Source organism: Ailuropoda melanoleuca, chromosome 16 (assembly GCF_002007445.2).
Source record: "Ailuropoda melanoleuca isolate Jingjing chromosome 16, ASM200744v2, whole genome shotgun sequence".
In the NCBI taxonomy this organism is placed as follows: domain Eukaryota; kingdom Metazoa; phylum Chordata; class Mammalia; order Carnivora; family Ursidae; genus Ailuropoda; species Ailuropoda melanoleuca.
In genome coordinates this window covers 82,174,997-82,195,888 of record NC_048233.1, presented here as the reverse complement: position 1 = coordinate 82,195,888, position 20,892 = coordinate 82,174,997, and the positions used below count along the sequence as shown (strand labels likewise).

The 20,892-nt window shown below is 48.8% G+C and overlaps 2 protein-coding genes across 5 annotated transcripts; one reads left to right on the top strand and one right to left on the bottom strand.

The window, feature by feature from the left end:
- Positions 1-2,728: 2,728 nt before the first annotated feature.
- Positions 2,729-6,068, bottom strand: POLR2G (RNA polymerase II subunit G). Its single transcript, XM_002925357.4, is given in 9 exon segments — positions 2,729-2,953; positions 3,285-3,318; positions 3,518-3,589; positions 3,686-3,751; positions 3,856-3,885; positions 3,887-3,907; positions 4,466-4,625; positions 5,668-5,777; positions 5,911-6,068. Coding segments are annotated over 9 exon segments (519 nt in total). The 5' UTR covers positions 5,923-6,068; the 3' UTR covers positions 2,729-2,939.
- A 10,398-nt stretch (positions 6,069-16,466) lies between these two features.
- On the top strand, positions 16,467-20,892 carry ZBTB3 (zinc finger and BTB domain containing 3). Of its 4 annotated transcripts, none has more exons than XM_034645756.1 (2): positions 16,467-16,693; positions 17,178-20,892. In XM_034645756.1, exon 2 carries the CDS (start codon positions 17,229-17,231, stop codon positions 18,780-18,782), a length of 1,554 nt encoding a protein of 517 aa, XP_034501647.1. In that variant the 5' UTR covers positions 16,467-16,693; positions 17,178-17,228; the 3' UTR covers positions 18,783-20,892. The 4 variants fall into 4 exon arrangements, with proteins under 4 accessions (XP_034501647.1, XP_019661641.2, XP_011230823.2 ...); XM_019806082.2 differs by lacking the exon at positions 16,467-16,693 and adding an exon at positions 16,702-16,730; XM_011232521.3 differs by lacking the exon at positions 16,467-16,693 and adding an exon at positions 16,743-16,898.

The following is a 20,892-nucleotide window of genomic DNA, read 5'->3' as shown; positions in this document are numbered from 1 at the left end:
ACCTAGTGCCTGGCGAAAAGAGCTAGGATGGCTTTGGAGCCAGACTGACAGTTTAAAATCGAAACAAAAGCTCCACCACTCACTAGCTGTGTGACCTTAGGCATTCTAGTTCAGATGTCTAACCTGTTTTATCAACTGTCAAGTGGGATAATGGAACCTACTCCACGGAACTGTTGTGAACAATCCAGTAATGTGCGTAAAAGACTTAGCATTAGCAGGCAGACGCTCTGGTTACCTGTGGCCTTTGTAAGAGGCCGTAACTTTCAGTTACAAAACCTTCTGCACTCAATCCCTTCCCCCCACAGCATGTGCCTTCTTGGTGGGTACCACACCCCAAAACCTCACCACCGCCCACGTGCTCATGTTCCACGAGCTGCTTCCATCCGCTGCTTCCTTTCTGGGCCTGGTGTTACTTCCAGGTTATCTCCAACACAATTTACAGGTGGGTGGTTCCATCTGAGAATCTGGGGAGGAGTTTTGCTCTCGGTGACACAAATGGTGTTTACAGCTTAGGGGAAGTCCCTACAACCTGGGAGATTGACTTGGTACGATCAAGTGGCAGCACAACTATAATGTGGCTTCCGTGGGAAAATTCACTGCACATCCAGCCCAGAAACTGTCCCAGACTCAACAAACTTGGAAAACCTGGCCCAGCACCAAGCATTACAGACACAAAAATGAAAGGGATGCACGTGAATCTGCAATAATCCCAATAAAATCACAAATTTTACATAATAAAAAATGAGGGGCGCCAGGCTGGCTCAGTCAAATAGTCCTACTCTTGGTGTTGGCTCAGGTTGTGATCTCAGGGTCATGAGATGGGTCCCCGCGTCAGGCTCTGCACTCAGTGAACTGTCTGCTGACATTCTCTCTCCTCTCCCCCTCCCACTCAGGCTCTCTCTCAAAAATAAATAAATATTTTTTTTTAAAAAAGAGAGAGACACGGCAACTGGGTGGCTCAGCTGAGCATTTGCCTTCAGCTCAGGTCATGATCGCAGGGTCCTGGGATCGAGCCCCACATCAGGCTCCCTGCTCAGCAGGAGGCCTGCTCCCTCTCCCTCTGCCTACTTCTACCCCTTTACGCTCTCTCCCCGTCAAATAAATAAATAAAAATCTTAAAAAAAAAAAAAAAAGAGAGAGAGAGAGAGAAAGAAAGAAAAAAGGGTTAAAGAAAGAAATGGGAGATAGTAACAAAATGACGTTTTGTGACACACTGTAGATGTATGAATGGACAAGCCTTGATCTATCTGTCCAGGAGTGGTGAAGGCGAGGAAACCACATTCAAGTGCCATTTTCTTACCATGTTCCAGCCACTGTTCTGGATGCTTCATATCAGGGTCTCTGGACCTTGGCATGATTGACATTTGGGACCAGGTAATTCTCGGGGTGGGGGGGGGTGCCGTCCTATACATAGTAGGTTTAGCAGCATTCCATCCACTAGAAGGCAGTACCATCAGCAGTTGTCACAAACCAAAAAAAAACGTCATTGCCAAATGTCCCCTGGGGGCCAAAATCACCCCAGTTGATAATCACTGCTTTATATGCATTATATCACAATAATCACAATGAACCCTCGAGGGCCTATCATGGGCCAGACTCTCTGCAAGCCACTTGCAGCCGTGAGCTGTGAGCTCACACTAGCAGCAACCATCCAAACAGGCTTGTAGGCCTTTTTCATAATGAGAAAACACAAGGTCACCCAGCTGGGACTGAAAGCCAGTTCTGCACCAACCCAACGACCATGCTTTCTACGACATAGCTCTGCTTCCCAAGGAAGTAAAAGAAAGCTGAGAGGAGGAGGAGGAGAATTACTGACTGAGACTGGCTACATTAGCAGGCAGCAAGCAGACAGGCTGGGAGAGGGCATTCCAAGGCAGACGAATTATATTACAAAAGCAGGGTGTGAGCATACCGTGAGGGAGGGGAGCATGTTTGTTTCATGGATTTTGCCTGGTGTCACCCTAAGGACAATATGAGCCTGCTCACATTTTCAGTTCAGCTTAGTGACTGATTAGCATATAAAGGCTTCTGTTGTTTGTGGAGCCATCCTAAGAAGGGCTGCATTGGGAGGCCATAATCTGGATCATTACTATGCTCTTGTTTCCCTCTCCCTACCCAACCATCTTGTCTCCCCTCATGCCCAGCTGTACCCTTGGTTATGTTTAAGGGTGAGGGAAGGACGAATACTCTGAGACTAGATTGGGACTCAGAATGGCTCTAACGACAGTATCATTTGCTGAAAGCCAAAGACCTAACATTAGTGCCTTCCCTTCCATGAGGTCAACTTTAGCCCTCTGCAAAAGGGTAAGTCAGATCCCCTAGGTCGCTGAGGCTACTTGAGGCATCAGGCCACCAAGAAAAAGGCTAGCAAGCAACTGGCCTCCAGCCTTTTCTAAGAGTTGTTCTTTTTTTTTTTTTTAGATTTTATTTATTTATTTGACAGAGATAGAGACAGCCAGCGAGAGAGGGAACAAGCAGGGGGAGTGGGAGAGGAAGAAGCAGGCTCATAGCGGAGGAGCCTGACGTGGGGCTCGAACCCAGAACGCCGGGATCACGCCCTGAGCCGNAGGAAGAAGCAGGCTCATAGCGGAGGAGCCTGACGTGGGGCTCGATCCCAGAACGCCGGGATCACGCCCTGAACCANACGCCCTGAGCCGAAGGCAGACCCTTAACCACTGTGCCACTCAGGCGCCCCAGAGTTGTTCTTACCAAAGAAAGGAGGTAACACTTCCATGAGAACAAGGACCTTTTATGGTTAGAACGCACAGTCGAAAATCTGGGGAGTGGCTGCCAAGCAGCAAGAAGAGCCAGATGTTTTCTGGGGACAAGGAACCTTCTTTGCCTCCCCACAGCAGCCAGACTGGGCCTTTGGACAACATGAGGAGCGTGACCGTCACATCGCCTAGATAAGGACCAAACAGAGCAGGGGGCCCTGGTGCTCAGCTCACAAGCCCTGCAGAGAACAGGAAAAGCACATCAGTTAGGCTCAGAGCTCAGGGGCAGCCATCACCAGGCAGCCCCCACACCCCGCCCGTCCCACGAGGCACATGTCCTGGATCTTCCAAGTGGACAGTCATGAGAGTTTTCTTCATCTGCGACTCGGGCATTAAGTCCCACAACCGCCCCCTGCCTCCACACCCCCTTCTCCAGGCGACAACNCATGTCCTGGATCTTCCAAGTGGACAGTCATGAGAGTTTTCTTCATCTGCGACTCGGGCATTAAGTCCCACATCCGCCCCCTGCCTCCACACCCCCTTCTCCTGGATGCATGATCTGGCACTCACCCAAGTAATCGTCCATCAGAGAGCCAATAGCAAACTGCAGGAGGGAAGGCAGAAAGGAAATAAAGCCTGAGCAAGCACAGAACTAGCCTCTAACCCCCAGCCCCAGGCCTTCTGCCCACCCATGCCCTCTTCCTGGCAGAAGAGCACTAAATCCCCATGAGCCCTGGGTGGTAAGAAATCAACAGCTCCCAGCTCTGCCTGGTACAGGCAGGAAGGCAGGCCAAGAGACTCACAATGTCATTCTTGTCCACACGGGTCCCCACAATCTTCAAGCGGATCTCATCATCCTGCTGAATCACAATGTCCTGGGGAAGAGGGACAGATTACTCAGACACCTCCCAAGCCAGAATCCCTTGCAGGGCTCATTCTTCCTCCCTCTCACGGACTTCTTCTCCACTCACCTCGTCCATTGTCTTGTAACACGGTGGGTTGGAGTTGGGATCAAACTCCATCTCTGACGGGATGGACTGAAAGGAGAGCAAGACTGGGTCAGTGCTTTACACGGATGCTTCCAGAGATGGTCATGACTGGCGTCTCTCCTCCTCAGCGCCCCCAGCATGCCCAGACTTACGTGTCGAGAGATGAAGCAAGACATAGGTCCAAATTTCTGTGAAGAGCCCAACCTAAGAGGACAAGGAGTGACTTTGCTTTTGCTTTTATCCCCCAACTCTTCTAAGCTTCCCAACTTTATCTGATTCCTAATAATATTCTTCATGTTTTGAAACCACTCTGAATTGTATCATTTGCTTTCGTGTCTCTCTACTGCCAAGATTTCATTTTAAGTGAAGCAAATACAGTGCAATCAAGGGCCAAGGCCTGGGACTTGTCCGTCCACAGTTTGAGTACTTGTTGATCACATGACCTTGACTAGCAGACTTAACTTCTCCGAATGTAAGCTTCTGTAGAAAGGGATAAAAGCACCCACCTCTGTCGTCGTGAGGTTTTGCACTGTGCCCGGCCCACAGTAAGTACTCAATGAGTGGAGGCTGCTACTGCTGACTACTCACACGGACTTACATGACCCCGAGTGAGGCAGCACGAGCTTACTGTGCCATTTGACAGGTGAGGAAACTAAAGCACAAAGTGACTTAGCCAAGGGCACAGAGTTAGCAAGAGCGGTCAGGACCCATCCCCCATCTTCTGAGCAGCCACCCAGTTGCCTCCACTATGTATGGTCTCACCTTGTTCACTTGAGTGACGACAGCATCCACGACCTCCCCTTTAAAGGGCCGGAAGACAATGGCCTTGTACTTAACCGGATAAAGGACAAAGCCTCGGCCTGGCTGGATCACACCAGCACCAATATTGTCGATGGTGGTGACAGCAATTACAAAGCCATACCTGTAAGGAGGATGGGGAAAAAGAAAGGCACTGTGTGCCGAGAGCCTCTAAAACCATCTGCAACAAGAAGTAAGTGTGGGGGTTAGGGGACTGCACAAGGGGAAAGAGATGGTACCCCTGTCCCAAGAACTTAATGCCTGAGAGGAGACAGGATACCCATCAGTATCTATAATGCCAAATGCTGCTCTCATAATTTCACAATAAATGTCCAAGGAGGCTGCAGTCCTTGAGCCAAGAGACCTCAATCTAGGGGATGCCTCAGAATCACCTAAGAGGAACTTATTAAAACACACATTCCCAGGCCTGTCCCCAGTCTTGATTCTGTCCCGATGAGATGAGGCTCAGGAACTTCCATGTGTGTTGTTGTTGTTTTTATTTGAGAGAAAGAGAGAGCATGAGCAGGGGTAGGAGGAGAGGAAGAAGCAGACTCCCCATTGAGCGTGGAGCCCCACATGCAGCTCGATCCCAGGACCCTGGGATCAGGACACTGAGCCACCCAGGCCCCCTTCAAGTGCTTATTTCGCTGTGGGAGGTCCAAGTACTCCATAGCCCCGGGCTCATCCCAGCTCATTCACGTCACCGTGTGAGAGGACCCTTCTGTGCAGACCCCCAGAGATGTGCCATGCCAGGTCATGTGGGATAAAAAAAATTGAAGAATCACAGAGGGACAAATGACACAGGAACAATGATTAGGCTGTGAGCCCCGCGAGAGCTGGCCTCATTCTAACTCGTTCCCTCCATTGTTCCCAGGGGGCAACACAGAACCTGGCACACGGCAGGCGCTTTACAAATGTTTGCGGAGTAAATGAATGACCGACCACTCTCTGCTGAAGTAAGGCAGTCTTGTGATCCAGCTTTGCAGAGGGCGCCGCGGAAACCCAAAGCAGTTAGCAAGTGACTGCGTGGGGTGCCTGAGAGGATATAAAGTTTCCCCAGGGTAGGTGGCAAGTCCTTGCGGGATGAGTAGGAGTTGGGGAGAGGCTGCAAGCATCGGGCGCCTCGCGCGCCTCAGATCAGGCGGCACGAAGGGCGCGGCACTCACTTGCCGGTGCAGGTCCCCTCCACCTCGGTGAAGAGCTTCTGCTTTACTGTGTTGAGCAGGTTGGGGCCGAAGTAGCGCGGGTGCAACAGGATCTCGTGCTCCAGGGAGATCTGCGGGGAAAGTGGGATGGAAACCAAGCAAGGCGCGGTAGGGCCATGGGGCCAGGAGCAACTCCTCGTCCCGGCGCCCCGCTTCGCTCCTGCTCTCGACCCTGCCCTCGCCGCCACCCCGTGCTCCGCTTACGTGATAGAACATCTTCCCAGCGGGGACCGGTCAGCAGCTGAATCCAAACCGGCCTCGGAAGCCGCGCCTCCGGCGCAACCGGAAATACACGCAGCGGCCCCAACCCTGCTTCCGGGTCTGCCCCGGCGGAGCGGGCGGGACTCTACCCGCTCCGTGTACTCAATTGGGCATCGCTGTCGTGGGCGGGGAAATCCGTGAAGCCCCGCCCCTTCCGCCACGCCCACCAGCGGACCCACTCCGGACTCCTAAATTAACAGTGCCTGGCCTAGAATGGATGCTCAATAAATAAGTATTTTTTTAATTTATTTTTTATTTTATTTTTAAAAGATTTTACTTATTTATCTGACAGAGAGAGAGAGAGCGCACAATCAAGGGGAACAGCAGAGGGAGAGGGAGAAGCAGTCTCCTCGCTGAGCAGAGATCCCCTAGTGGGGCTCGATCCCACTACCTGAGGGGAAGGCAGCCGCTTAACCGACTGAGCCAACCAGGTGCCCCTTTATATTTTTTTGTAATTTTATTTATTTATGCGAGAGAGAGAGCACAAGCACGGGGGAGCGGAAGGCAGAGGGAGAAGTAGGCTCCCCGCTGAGCAAGGAGCCCGATGTGGGACTTCATCCCAGACCCTGGGATCATGACCTGAGCCGAAGGCAGGCGCTTAACTGACTGAGCCATCCAGGCATCCCAAATTAAGTACTTTTAAATGGAATTAATTAGCTAATAAAAGACTACATGAAAAAAGTGCTTTAGCAGAGCACATTCGTATAGCAAATATTTGAATACTGCTTTCACATAGTAAGCATAATAAGGAGCTGTCTTTTTCCATCAACCCCACTAGGCAAGCTTTACCAATGAGGGCCCCCCGGCTCAGAGGGTTGAGGTCACTTGAGAATCACTCAGGGGCCGGATTCAAATTCACGATGTCTGACCCCAAGACTCTTGCATATTTAGGCATTCCAGATTTTCATGCAGGCATTCGTTCAACAAATGCGGAGCACCCACACCTTTTCCACAGGTCGTTAGGAGATGAAGCAGCCAAAATCGGAGCCCAGAAGTCGGTGTTCCCTCCCAGTGTGAGAAACCGGGTCGNACCTTTTCCACAGGTCGTTAGGAGATGAAGCAGCCAAAATCGGAGCCCAGAAGTCGGTGTTCCCTCCCAGTGTGAGAAACCGGGTCGCTGCACTCCTCCTTCCCGGTGCCCATTTCCCCCGCCCCAACACACAAACACACACACCAGGGGCTTGGAGAATTGATGAACCTTTGTCTGTTCCTTCAACTCTGCCCACTTGTTTGTAGACAGTCCCTTTATTAAATTCACCTTAATTAACCGGAGTGAGCATGCAGTCTGTTCCCTGCTGAGACCCTGACTGATAAAAGGGCGGTGCAGAAAGAGGCAGAAACCAANACACACACACACACACACACACACACACACACACACCAGGGGCTTGGAGAATTGATGAACCTTTGTCTGTTCCTTCAACTCTGCCCACTTGTTTGTAGACAGTCCCTTTATTAAACTCACCTTAATTAACCGGAGTGAGCATGCAGTCTGTTCCCTGCTGAGACCCTGACTGATAAAAGGGCGGTGCAGAAAGAGGCAGAAACCAAGAGACACAGGCCCGTAAGAAAGGCTTAGCAAGGACAGCGGGTTCTAGAGCCAGGACAATCCTTATGGCCTTGAGCAAACTCCCAGCTGCCTAAGTTTTTTGCTGTTGTAAATAAAAGAGCCTGACCCACCGTCCAAGAACAGACCACTGCTTCCTCAGAGCTGTCACACACCAGTTCCCATTGACACTGCCCATTTCCTAAAATGGTTGAGCCCACCAGTCTGCCACTCATACTCCCTGGGGATCCCTTTTGGAGGATGAGGCAAGGAAGCAGATGAATGGGTCTCAGCAGTGCTAACTTCTCTTCTTTTCCAGCCAGCCTCCCCTCAAAGGCAACTTTTGTTGTGTTTTTTATTTAAATTCAATTAATTAACATATTGTGTATAACTGGTTTCAGACGGAGAGGTCAGTGATTCATCAGTCTTATATAACACCCAGCGCTCATTACATCACGTGCTGGCCTTAAAGTCCATCACCCAGTTACTCCATCCCCCCACCCACCTCCGCTTCAGCACCCCTCAATTTGTTTCCTAGAGTTGAGAGTCTCTTTTGGTTTGTCTCCCTTTCTGATTTTTTTTGTTTTATTTTTTTCCTCTCTTTCCCTATGATCCTTTGTTTTATTTCTTAAATTCCAAATATAAGTGAGATCATATGATAATTGTCTTTTTCTGAGTGACTTACTTCGCTTAGCATAATACCTTCTAATTCCATCCACATCGTTGCAAATGGCAAAATTTCATTTTTTGATGGCTGAATAGTATTCCATTGTGTGTGTGTGTGTGTGTGTGTGTATATATATCACATCTTTTTTTTTTTTAAGATTTTATTTATTTATTCGACAGAGATAGAGACAGCCAGCGAGAGAGGGAACACAAGCAGGGGGAGTGGGAGAGGAAGAAGCAGGCTCATAGCAGAGGAGCCTGATGTGGGGCTCGATCCCATAACGCTGGGATCACGCCTGGATCACACCCTGAGCTGAAGGCAGACGCTTAACCGCTGTGCCACCCAGGCGCCCCTCATCTTTTTTTTTTTTTAAAGATTTTATTTATTTATTTGACAGAGATAGAGACAGCCAGCGAGAGAGGGAACACAAGCAGGGGGAGTGGGAGAGGAAGAAGCAGGCTCACAGCAGAGGAGCCTGATGTGGGGCTCAATCCCATAACACCGGGATCACGCCCTGAGCCGAAGGCAGATGCTTAACCGCTCTGCCACCCAGGCACCCCCTGCTGTGCCACCCAGGTGCCCCCATCTTCTTTATCCATTCATATGCCCATGGACATCTGGGCTCTTTCCCTAGTTTGGCTATTGTGGACCCCTCAAAGGTAACCTTAAGGACAGTGGAGTGCTGGAACAAGCTACAAGAGCTTTTTTTTTTTTTTTTTTTGGTGGGCAGCAAAGCAAGGTTTATTGAGCGATAGCAAAGTGATAGTACAAAGTTTCCAAGGAGGGAGGGGACCCAAAGGGGTTGCCACTGGAATTTCTAAGTCTAGGGGTTTTTATGGGGGGGGCTTGTCCCTGCCTGCCTTTCTTCCAATTATCCTTCATCATTCCCCTTTCTGAGGAGGTAACCCTAACTGCTGTTAGGGAAAAAGGGCTGATCGTAGCTACTTTTTGCCGGTCAGGGGCGTGGATGGGGCGGCAGTCAGGTTCCTCTGGTCCAGATCTATCAAGGGGTCCCCTGCTGGTGTCTAGTTTGACCTCCATGTGACTCTCCGTGTGAACCACCACCATTTGGAGTTTGATGACCTTTATTCTGGAAGATATAAAGTGGGTTAAGGCATTTAGGAGGCAAGGCCCAATGCACAGTGAAAGACAGTACAGCCAGGGGTCCTGCGGGAGATAGAGGATGTTTTAGTGAACTCCCCACATGCTGTGAGGAGAGGGCAGGCAAAAAGAAAAAGATTTACCTGTGTCTTGTTTCTTCAAGACTAGTTTGAGGTCCTCCCTGGCTTCGGAGAGGGATTTCAGTTCCTTGTTGTTAGGCCAGGGTTTGACCAGGGTTTAACTCTGAAGTGGTGGGTTCAGGCTTCACTTTGACTGCTGGTGGAGTTGCTAAAATTGCTGTATGTGGGCCTTTCCAGACTGGCTCTCACAAGCATTTGGTCCCCAGGGTGAAATGGGAGAGGTGGTTATTTTGGGGCTGGGAGTTACTAAGGAAGCTCCTTGCAAGAGGGATGAAATGATTAAAGCCCAAAACCATGGGTACGCCCTCTGTTATCACTCTGAAGTTACTGGGGGAGTCCAAACCGAGGGGTTTGCCAGTGCCTTTATCACTTCTGAGCCTTTTTTTTTTAAGAGAGGGAGAGTGCACATGTTTGATAAGGAGGGTGGGGGGGTAGGGGGGAATGGAACACACAGAGGGAGAGAGAGAGAGAGTCCTAAGCTGGTTCCGCTCCCAGAGCAGAGCGCAAGGTGAGGCTTAATCCCACAATCCCGAGATCACAACTGGAGCTGAAACCAAGAGTCAGACGCTTATGGGGCGCCTGGGTGGCTCAGATGGTTAAGCATCTGCCTTCAGTTCATGGTTTCCAGATCCTGGACTCGAGCCCCACGTTGGGCTCACAGCTCAGCGAGGAGCCTGCTTCTCCCTCTCCCTCTGCTGCTCTCCCTACTTTGGATCTCTCTGCCTCTCTCTCTGATGAATAAAGAAAATCTTAAAAAAAAAAAAAAAGTTGGCTTAACCGACTGGGCCATCCAGGTGCCCCTTAATTTTCTTTTCTTTCTTTCTTTAAGATTTTTATTTATTTATTTGACACAGAGAGAGAGCATGAGAGAACACAAGCAGGGAGAGCAGCCAGCAGAGGGAGAGGGAGAAACAGGCTTCCCGCTGAGCGGGGAAACTCGATGTGGGCTCGATTCCAGAACCCTGGGATTATGATCTGAGCCGAAGGCAGACGCTTAATGACTGAGCCACCCGGACATCCCTAATTTTATATTTTTTAAGTAGTCTCTACACCCGCGTGGGGCTAGCCAGTTGTTATTTCAGAAATTAGAAATTTTGCAAGCCAGCTCTTAAATACAGCCTTTATTAAATGTTTAATGCTGTTTATTATTATAACTTAGAATTAAATTAATTACACTAAAAAAAAAAAAAGGCAGGGGTGCCTGGGTGGTGCAGTTGGTTAAGGGTCCAACTCTTGGTTTCGGCTCAGGTCCTCTCGGGGTTGCGAGATGGAGCCCCCCGGTCAGGCTCCCCGCTCAGCATGGAGTCTACTTGAGATTCTCTCTCCCTCTCCCTCTGTCCCTCTTGCTCATGCTCGCTCGCTCTCTCATAAATAAATAAATATTTTAAAATATATATAAATAAAAAAAACAAAGGCAGAGGTGATGTAGTTTTTTTGTCTTTGGTGGGTTTTTTTTGTTTTTNTTTTTTTTTTTTTTTGGAATGTTGGTGAGATTGGTGGGGTCCAGACTTGTTTGGAGCAAAAAAAGGTGGTTTTATTAAAGCACAGGGACAGGACCCCTGGGCAGAAAGGGCAGCTGCCAACAGAGCCCCACTGCTCCCTGCTACCCTGAGATTGTGTGAAACAACTGATTATATACCTTGGGGTTGGGGGGAAGTAAAGATAAGGGAAATTCTAAAAGGATTTTCATATGCTAAAGAAGACTCAGGCTCCTGGAGGGATGTCGCAATCTGCCTATTTCAATTTCAAGTATTTGTCAATGGGCTGCAAGTTTTAAGGACATTTAATTTTATCTACATTTCCTTCTGCCTTTGTTTCCCACATCACAGGTATAGATGAAAGGAGTTTGGCCATACACTGATAATTGTTGATGATGGGTAATAATGGTTTCTTACACATTTCCTTCTACTTTTGTTGTTTGACATTGTTCGTAATAAAAAGTTAGAAAAAAAAAACAAAACAAAGGTAATTGTGATATTGTGATTTATAATAATACATATTTGATCTTCTGTGTTCCTGGCACAGAGCTCCTAAAACTCTTAGAATTTCCTAAGTCATAATAGTGTTAAAGGTGTCTTGATATTCATAACAAACCCCTTTCAAACCCGAGTTTATGTTAATGAGGTGACATTTGAAAATCACCTAATAAAAGGGACTGGTTGCTTGGGGAACCAACCCTGTGATTGGATGGTTGGAACTTTTTATCTCAACCCTCTGACCTCCAGGGAAGGGAGAGGGGCTGGAGGTTGAATCCTTGACCTTTGGCCAATGGTTTCATCAATTGTGTGTAACAAAGCCTCCATAAAAAGCGAAAAGGAAGAGATTCGGGGGGAGCTTCTATGTCGGTGAATACCTGGAGATAATGGGCCAGTAGCACTCTAAGGGACAGCATAGAATTTCCATACCCCTTTCCCATACGTTGCCCTATGCATCTTCTCTTCTACCGAGCTATTCCTGAGTTATATATCCTTTTATAATAAACCAGTCATCTAGTAAGTGAAATGTGTCTTGTTCCGTGAACCACTCTAGCAAATTAAACCCAAGAAGGAGTCTTTGGAACCTCCAATCTATAGCCAGTAGGTGAGAAGCACAGATGACAACCTGGACTTTTAATTGACATCTAAAGTGGGGGGAGGGGGACAGGAAGCATTCTTACAGAACTGAGCCCTTAACCTGTGGAACCCCATAGTATCTCCAGGTAGATGGTTCCAGAATTGAATTGAATTGTAAGACACTCAGCTGGTATCTAAGAATTACTTGATGTGTGTGTGTGGGGGGGGAGCAGACATTGTAATTAGAGTCAGAATTATTAATACTTATTACTGATGGCTTCCTGGGGTGCCTGGCTGGTTCCATTGGTAGAGCATATGATTCTTGATCTTGCGGTGGTGAGTATAAGCCCCATATTGGGTAGAGAGATTTCTTAAAAAGAGTAAAATAAAATCTTTAAAAAAAAAAAAAACCAAAACCCTCATCTCTTCCTAGTTATTTTACCACAGTTGACTATTATCAATGCTCTTGAGTTTATTTACACCTATTGTGCCTGTGTGGTATGGTAAAATATTATAATTGCATCTCCAGGTATAAGAATTCCAGTTGCTCTAATATCCTCACCAGCACCTGGTATTGTTAGCAGGGTTTGTTTATTTAGCTATTCTAGTAAATGTGTAGTAGTAGCTCATTGTGGTTTTAATTTTCACTTCCCTAATGACTAATGATGTTGAACATCTTTTATGTGCTTATTTGCCAAGAGCGTTGTATTCAAAACTCAAGTCTAATTATGTCTCTCCCCTTTGTGGAACCCAGTGGCTTCCCAGGGTAAAAGAGGGCTTTGGCTGCCTCCATATTGACTTCAAACTTTCTCATTGGGTTCTTCATTCCAGTTTGTCTCTTGGCTCATGCAGAAGACCCAGAGTGCAAAGCATCCCTTAATGGAAACCAAAACTACCCCCTCAAGCCATAAGGACTGTCCTGAGCCAGCAAAACCCCACCCATGATTGCCTACAAGACAGTGATCCATTTGACCTTCCCTGCCTACCTGCATGTAGCCATCCACCTTTGCCCTCCATTTTCCTTATATAAACGTGGGAGTATTTTCAGAACTTTGGAGACAGTGTTTGAGATGCTAATCCACTGTCTTCCCTGGTATTGGCCTCCCTGAAAGAAACTCCTTTCCTGTTTCACCACTGATGTGGTTTTGGAATATAGGTGAGGCTCAGTGGGGTGGAGTCCGGAGCCAACGACCAAGAAAGAATTCTTGAGGCATCTTTGGTGTAAAACGGTAGTTTATTAAAGCACGAGGACAGAACCCGTGGGCAGAAAGAGCTGCTACCCCGGGTTGTGAGGGGTGGCTGATTATATACTATGGGTTGGGGGAGGTAAGGAAAAAGGGAGGTTTCAAGAAAGTACTTTCATATGTTAAAGAAGACTCACAGGGGGGCACCTGGGTGGCACAGCGGTTAAGCATCTGCCTTCGGCTCAGGGCGTGATCCCGGTGTTATGGGATCGAGCCCCACATCAGGCTCCTTCGTTATGAGCCTGTTTCTTCCTCTCCCACTCCCCCTGCTTGTGTTCCCTCTCTCGCTGGCTGTCTCTATCTCTGTCAAATAAATAAATAAAATCTTAAAAAAAAAAACAAAAAAACAAGACTCACAGGATACCAAAGGCCTTACTATTGTCAAGTGAAGGTTGTTTACCCCTCTACTAAGGCATTAACATGAAGATAGTTGGGAACTTCCCGGAGGAACATTACACTCCGCCCGCTTCAGGTATCTATGGGCTGCAGATTATAAGGACATTTAATTAATCTACATACCCTTCCAGAAGCTAGGTTATTTTTTTTTTAATTTTTAATTTTTTTTANATAAGGACATTTAATTAATCTACATACCCTTCCAGAAGCTAGGTTATTTTTTTTTTAATTTTTAATTTTTTTAAAAAAAATTTTTATTTATTTATTTGACAGAGAGAGAGACAGCCAGCGAGAGAGGGAACACAAGCAGGGGGAGTGGGAGAGGAAGAAGCAGGCTCCCAGCGGAGGAGCCCGATATGGGACTGGATCCCAGAACGCCGGGATCACGCCCTGAGCCGAAGGCAAACGCTTAACGACTGCGCCACCCAGGCGCCCCCGGAAGCTAGGTTATTGATAGAAATGCTTTGTTCTTGTAGACTGCTAAGACATTTGTAAACTGAGGGAGACTCAAGTCTTGTAGGATTGTGGTGTCTATAGGTTAACCTTTTTTTTTTCTTTTTTTTTTAAATCTAGGTCCAGTAGGCATGGCAATCCCAGAGTGTGGCATGCACTCAATCTTTGTGCCCAAACTCTGACTCACCTTCATTCTGATCTCTTCTGAATCTGTAGAAACAGGATTGCTTCACCTTCCTAAACAGCCTATGTTCTGTACTGCTTACCAACTCTAGCAGCCCTCTACCATACAGGGGGTAATCCCTCTAGTCCCTTGGTTTCAAATATACCATCTATTGATGACATGTATCTCCAAACCCAGCATTCCCCCTGATCTTCAGGCTCACAAGTCTAACTGGCTAATAGGAAGCTCTACCTAAAGGGTCAGAAGCAAGACTCTCGATTTCCCATTGTTTCCCTCTGGGAAGATGGTTCTGTCAGTCACACCACTGCTCATGCCAAAATTCTGGCCATCTTTGACTCCTTGTTTCTCTTGTCCCTAATTTCCTACCCTCATTTTAGCAAATTCTGTTGACCCAGCATTTCTCTCCAGCACCCACCACTACCTTTGTCAAGGCACCATCATCCCCTATGGGACCATTCCCACACCTTCCTCCCCGCTCCCACTTTAATCCCTTATGATCCCTTCTCCACTGAGTAGCCAGCATAAGCCTCTAAAAACTAGAATCATATCAGAATAATTCCTCTGCTTAAAACCCATCAATGGCTTCCCATTACACTCAGAATAAAATACAAAGTCCTCACCATAGCCAATGAAATTCCATGCACTCATACCTGTGTGAGGCATTTTCTTCACATAATCTAGACAATATCTCATAATATCTTGAAAACATAAGCAGATGTGAGAATCCATCTGTCTTCTGTTAAGTCAAACATAAAAGAAATTTCGAAAAATATAAAACAATGCCACTATTATCACTACGTATCTTTTTGTTTTTTCAAAAAATGAAATGTTGCTTACATTAATNTCCTCACCATAGCCAATGAAATTCCATGCACTCATACCTGTGTGAGGCATTTTCTTCACATAATCTAGACAATATCTCATAATATCTTGAAAACATAAGCAGATGTGAGAATCCATCTGTCTTCTGTTAAGTCAAACATAAAAGAAATTTCGAAAAATATAAAACAATGCCACTATTATCACTACGTATCTTTTTGTTTTTTCAAAAAATGAAATGTTGCTTACGTTAATTTAAATTCCTATGCAATATTGTGTGGCATGGAAGGGATCTTGAAAAGATGGGATCTCAAGGTGAGGTCANGTGTTCCCTCTCTCGCTGGCTGTCTCCATCTCTGTCAAATAAATAAATAAATAAAATCTTTAAAAAAAAAAATAAAATAAATTCCTATGCAATATTGTGTGGCATGGAAGGGATCTTGAAAAGATGGGATCTCAAGGTGAGGTCAGTATGGCCCACACGGCTCAAGTACAAGGATGAAAGTTTGATGAATGTCCCGGATTCTGGTTAGGTCTCATTGGAGGGCTTGGCTGCAGAAAAAAAGTGAAGATACTTAGTGTGGTGGGTGAAGGGGCAAGTAGGGGTGCAGGGCTCTGAGTTACCCCTACGGTAACCCTGTCAACACATTGCCCTGGTCAGAGAAAAGGCAGCTATCACTGACTCCCAATTATGAGTCCTTCCTCTGCTGGTTGCCTAGGTACCCCCAAAAGATTTATTCAGAAGTAATCAATCACACTCAAAACAAAAACAAAAAAACATGCTACCATGCTACCATGCTCTTGGGGCTCAGTCGGTGGAGCATATGACTCCTGATCTCAGGGTGGTGAGGTCAAGCCCCATGTTGGGCACCGAGTCTACTTAAAAAAAAAAGTGAAAGAAGAAAAAGTAATCACGCTCTTTATTCTTCTGTTCTCCTGTGCTGGTAAATTTTAGGGCCTCGTGCCCACTCCCTCCCTTCCATCAGCACCTCCCAGGCCGCTCCAGACACGGAGAAGGGCACTCTAATCTCTTCGTTGTAAATGGACTACAGGGATCAGGCTAAGGACGGTATGATCAGGGGTAAGGACACCACCATTACCGAGCCAGGAGTCTGGAGCCATCAGATTGGGGTAGTGAAGCAAAAGGGCACCTTGTCATTTTTGAGGGAGGAAGGGACCTTCAAGAGACACCTGCAGTTCAGAGAGGCACAGCTATTGCCCACCGTTATGGCGGAGCCGGGTCAGGAGCCGGGCCTCCTGAGTACCACACCAGTTTGTGGGTTCTCGCTTTCCCGGTCGCCCTGAGGACAACACCCTGCTGGGTGGGGGCCTCGCGCCCCGCCCAGAGGACGTCGCGCTCATCTCCATGGAGCCGGTCCCCGCCCTCCTACCGCCGCAGGTAGATGGAGAAGCTCAGCCAATCAAGAGGTCTCTGGGGCAAAGAAGGCGGGACGAGGAGGAAAAGTTTAGGACAGGAACGCCAACCAATCCTGCGCCTAGCTGCCGGAGCAACGGCCACCAGCACCCACTTGCAGACGCCGCTCGGAGCGGGGGGGATGGTTAGTGGGCAGTGAACCAATCCGTGCCGAGGGAAGGCCAATTGGAGCCAATTAAAACTGAGAAGGTGGGAAGGGGCGGAGTTGGCCGGTGGTTGCTCGCTGGTGGGTGAGGGATCTGCTTTCTCTGCTAGTTCCCACCCTAGGACTTCTTAGCCCCTGGAATGCGAGAGAGGCTCAGGGGAGTTCCTAGAGGGGGGCGTAAAGGTACCTCCCGGAAAGGCCTGGAAGCAAAAGAGACTCCTAGTTGGAGGAGCTGCTGGAAGCCACCGGGTGGGCATCGAGGAAGCGGAGGCTGGTTAGGGGCGGGGACTTCCGGGGCGTGGCCTTTGCGAGCGGGGCGGGGCCTGCTGCTAAGATTGGGCCGAAGGGGCGGAGCTAAAAGGAGACCACTGGGTATGACCTAGGAGAAAGGAGGGTAGTAATCTAAGCGGGCGTTTTGGGGTCAGGACGGTGTTGCCAGAGGCTTTGGGGTGGCAAGTGATAGCTCAGGGCTGAGGTGAAAGCTGCTGGGGAGGTTACCTGCCCTAACCTACTGTCCTCTCTTCCCAGGGAGCCACTGGTGGGGACCTTCCTAGGGTCCTTTTCCCTTCGTGGGGTGCTATGGAGTTCCCAGAACACAGCCAGCAGCTGCTGCAGAGCCTACGAGAGCAGCGGTCCCAGGGTTTCCTTTGTGACTGCACCGTAATGGTGGGTAGCACCCAGTTCTTGGCCCATCGGGCTGTGCTGGCCTCCTGCAGCCCATTCTTCCAGCTTTTCTACAAAGAGCGGGAACTGGACAAGAGGGATCTGGTGTGCATCCACAATGAGATTGTCACAGCCCCAGCCTTTGGGCTGCTTCTGGACTTTATGTATGCTGGCCAGCTGGTCCTGAGGGGGGACACCCCTGTGGAGGATGTGCTGGCAGCGGCCAGCTACTTGCACATGAACGACATCGTTAAAGTGTGCAAGCGGCGGCTGCAAGCCCGGGCCCTGGCAGAGGCAGACAGTACCAAGAAGGAGGAGGAAACCAACTCACAGCCCCCTAGTGTGGAGTTTTTGTCCACTTCCCGTGGCCCCCAGCCTTCGATGGCATCTGCCGAGACATTAGGCCATTGGGGCAAAGGGGAATGGAAGGGCTCTGCCGCTCCCTCACCAGCTGTCTGTCCTCCAGATGAGCCACCAGTGCCCGGGGGGGCTGACACTACACAGCCTGGCGTGGAGGTCGACTCACCACATCTACGGGCGCCTCCTCCACCGGCGGCTGATGTCTCCCTTGCCAGCCCCAGTAGCTCCACAGAGACCATTCCTGCAAACTACTTCTCTTCGGGCCTTCCAACAGTTTCCGTGGAGCCACTGGCTCCCCTTGACGTGGGTACTGAGAGTCTGAGGATGGTGGAACCGAGGGGTGCTGGGGGACCACTGCAAGGCTTCTATCCTCCAGCTCCAGCAGCGGCCCCAATCCCAGCCCCAGTTCCATCCCAGGCCCCAGCACCAGTGGAAGCTGAGCTGGTCCAGGTGAAAGTAGAAGCTATTGTGATTTCTGATGAGGAGCCCGAGGTGTCCGAGGAACAGCCTCAGGGGCCTGAGGGACTATTCCCGGCCGGAGGAGCAATGTATGGTGGGCAGGCGCCTCAGCCAGAGGCTTTTGAGGAGCCAAGAGCAGCAGGACTGGAGGAGGTGGGGCCAAGTGACCACTTCCTGCCCCCAGATCCTCACCTACCCTACCATTTGCTGCCAGGTCCAGGGCAGTATCCTCGAAGCCTGGTGACATCGCCCCTGCCTGCTCCCCCGGCCCTGCACGAGCCACTTTACCTGCCTTCTGAATATGAAGCAACCCCGGGAAGTTTTGGGGTTTTTACTGAGGATGTGCCCACTTGCAAGACATGTGGGAAGACCTTCTCGTGTTCTTACACACTAAGGCGACACGCCACAGTGCACACCCGCGAGCGACCCTACGAGTGCCGTTACTGCCTGCGCAGCTACACGCAGTCGGGGGACCTGTACCGACACATCCGCAAGGCTCACAACGAGGACCTGGCCAAACGCAGCAAACCGGATCCCGAGGCCGGCCCCCTCCAGGGAGGACAGCCCCTCCATGGCTCCCCTACAGCAGACAGACAGAACAACAGTGGTGGAGGGCCACCCAAAGATTTTGTACTCGGCCCCAAAAACTGACATCTGCACGAGCATCATAAGCCGATGCTAGGCTTGCTCTTGCCATCATCAGGGGGCAGCAGAGACTAGAAGCCTCTCCTTTCCCCTGCTGGGGGAGCAGAATGACCCCTTCCCAGACTGAAGACTCCCGCCGGTTTTTCTTGACCCAGACAGCAGGACTTTCTGGGCCAATGCATCTCAGTCAGCTCCTCTCCAAGGGCACTGGGAATTTTTCTGAGGTGTAACCGCCTTCCACCTTGCCTTCTGGACCATAAAGCTAGCAGTGAAAAGTATCTCTTTGAACTGGTGTTGGCTGGTTTATTCCACAAATCTGCATGCCTCCTGATTGCTCCATACTTCTCCTGCAGATCTTTTAGGAAGCTGACATCTGTACCTGGGGTAGGGTTCGGGGTCAGGTTGCTTTTGAGGGGGAAAAAAAAATGAGACAGGCAGAAGGCAACCTGGAGTTGGCTTAGTAGAAGTGTACGGATTAGGGAATCGTACCCAGTGATGGTTTATTGTAGTTGAGCTCCTGTGTCCTGGGCTGTACTGAGGACTCATAAAAAATACTCAGTTCTCAACAACTTTATGAGGTATTAGCACCCCCCTCCCCTTTCCTTTTTCCACCAGGCAAGGAAACGGGAGACTCAAAAATCAAGTTAACCTATTCAAGGTCACAGGGCAAGTTCAGGAGCAAGCCAGAATTCGAATTGTGGCTTCAAACACCGAGCCCACTGTGCTGGGTTAGAACATTGTTGAGGAGAGTTAACTAAGAACCAGAAGTTTTCTCTTTTGTCCTCGTGAGTGTTGGGCTTTGCTCCCTTACCCCTTTGCCTCTACTTTCAATGTAGAAAGCCTTTGGCTGACTGTTTCAACAACAGACACTGTATCAATGAAATTTTTGCCTGTGTGTCCTAATATGAATTGAGGTCTCCGAAGATGAGGAACCCAAAGGCAGAAAACACGAAGCTCCGGGGTGGTGGGCTTGTGGGGGAGGGGGAGGGCCTGTGGTATGGAAAAGATGGGTGCTTGGGAAAAACTAAAGCGAGGAACTCCAAATGAGAGCCTTTTATCGTTCCTCTAGTCCAGCTCCCTCACCTGAAAGCATGAGGACAGCCTCGGGAAGTCAGATTACTCAGCTGTGGTCACACAGATGGTTCTGGGCAGTGGAGACTGCAGAGAAACAGGAGTCTGGGTGTTGAGGTGGGTTCTGGGAGCTCTGGGAATGTAACAGAAGGGGCCTGCCCTTCCGTTCTCTGTGTGAACAGTGGTGCCATAGGGTAAGAGGGTTCCCGAAAAAACCTCGATTCTGCACATAAGGAACCAAGTGCAAAAAAGGCAGGATGAGTTAATTTTCTGCATTTCTTTTCTCTCTTTTTGGCTTTGTCTGTCCTATTCAGCACTGTGAGCTCTTGCCAGCGAGCGACTGTTTCTGAGTTAGAGGAAGGAGTAACAAACATCAGAGGTTTGGCCGAAGGAAGCTCATTATCTGGGGCATTGAGGGAAGCAAACCATTGATGCTTAACATTTTCACAGCTGAATGAATTCTAGGCCTTTCCCTCTCCTTGTGTTGGAATAACCTTTGTCTTTCAAATGGCTAATTTTATTAGTGCAAATATATATTCCTACCTTAACGCCTTGGCATCGGTAACAAGGCAAGATACATATACCCACAGTAAGTTATTCTAGCTGAGGGGAGCACCTTTTCCAAAGTCTTTGCTAGAGTAAATATCAAAGCAAAATGCCTAAAACCAATCAGTTGCCTTTAAAAGGGTAAATTTTGGGCGCCTGGGGGCTCTGTCGGTTAAGCACGTGCCTTTGGGTCAGGTCATGATCCCAGGGTCCTAGGGTCGAGTCCCGCATCGGGATCCCTGCTCAGCAGGGAGTCTGCTTCTCCCCTCCACTTGTGTTCTTGTGGGCGCGCACTCTCTCGGTCTCTCAAAGAAAATTTTTAAATAAAAGGGTAAATTTTATGGTATGTGAATTATGTAAATATCATATATATGGAAAGGAGAGACCAAAAAGATAAAATCAGTTACCTCAGAACATCAGTTCCTAAAAGCAAGACATAATATCATGTCCACATGTATGTATAACGTATGCAACTTCTCTAGACAGTCTGGCAAATGCA

Bases quoted from the DNA above. Each gene is read 5' to 3' on its own strand.
- ZBTB3 (XM_034645756.1), top strand. From the start codon at position 17,229: ATGGAGTTCCCAGAACACAGCCAGCAGCTGCTGCAGAGCCTACGAGAG.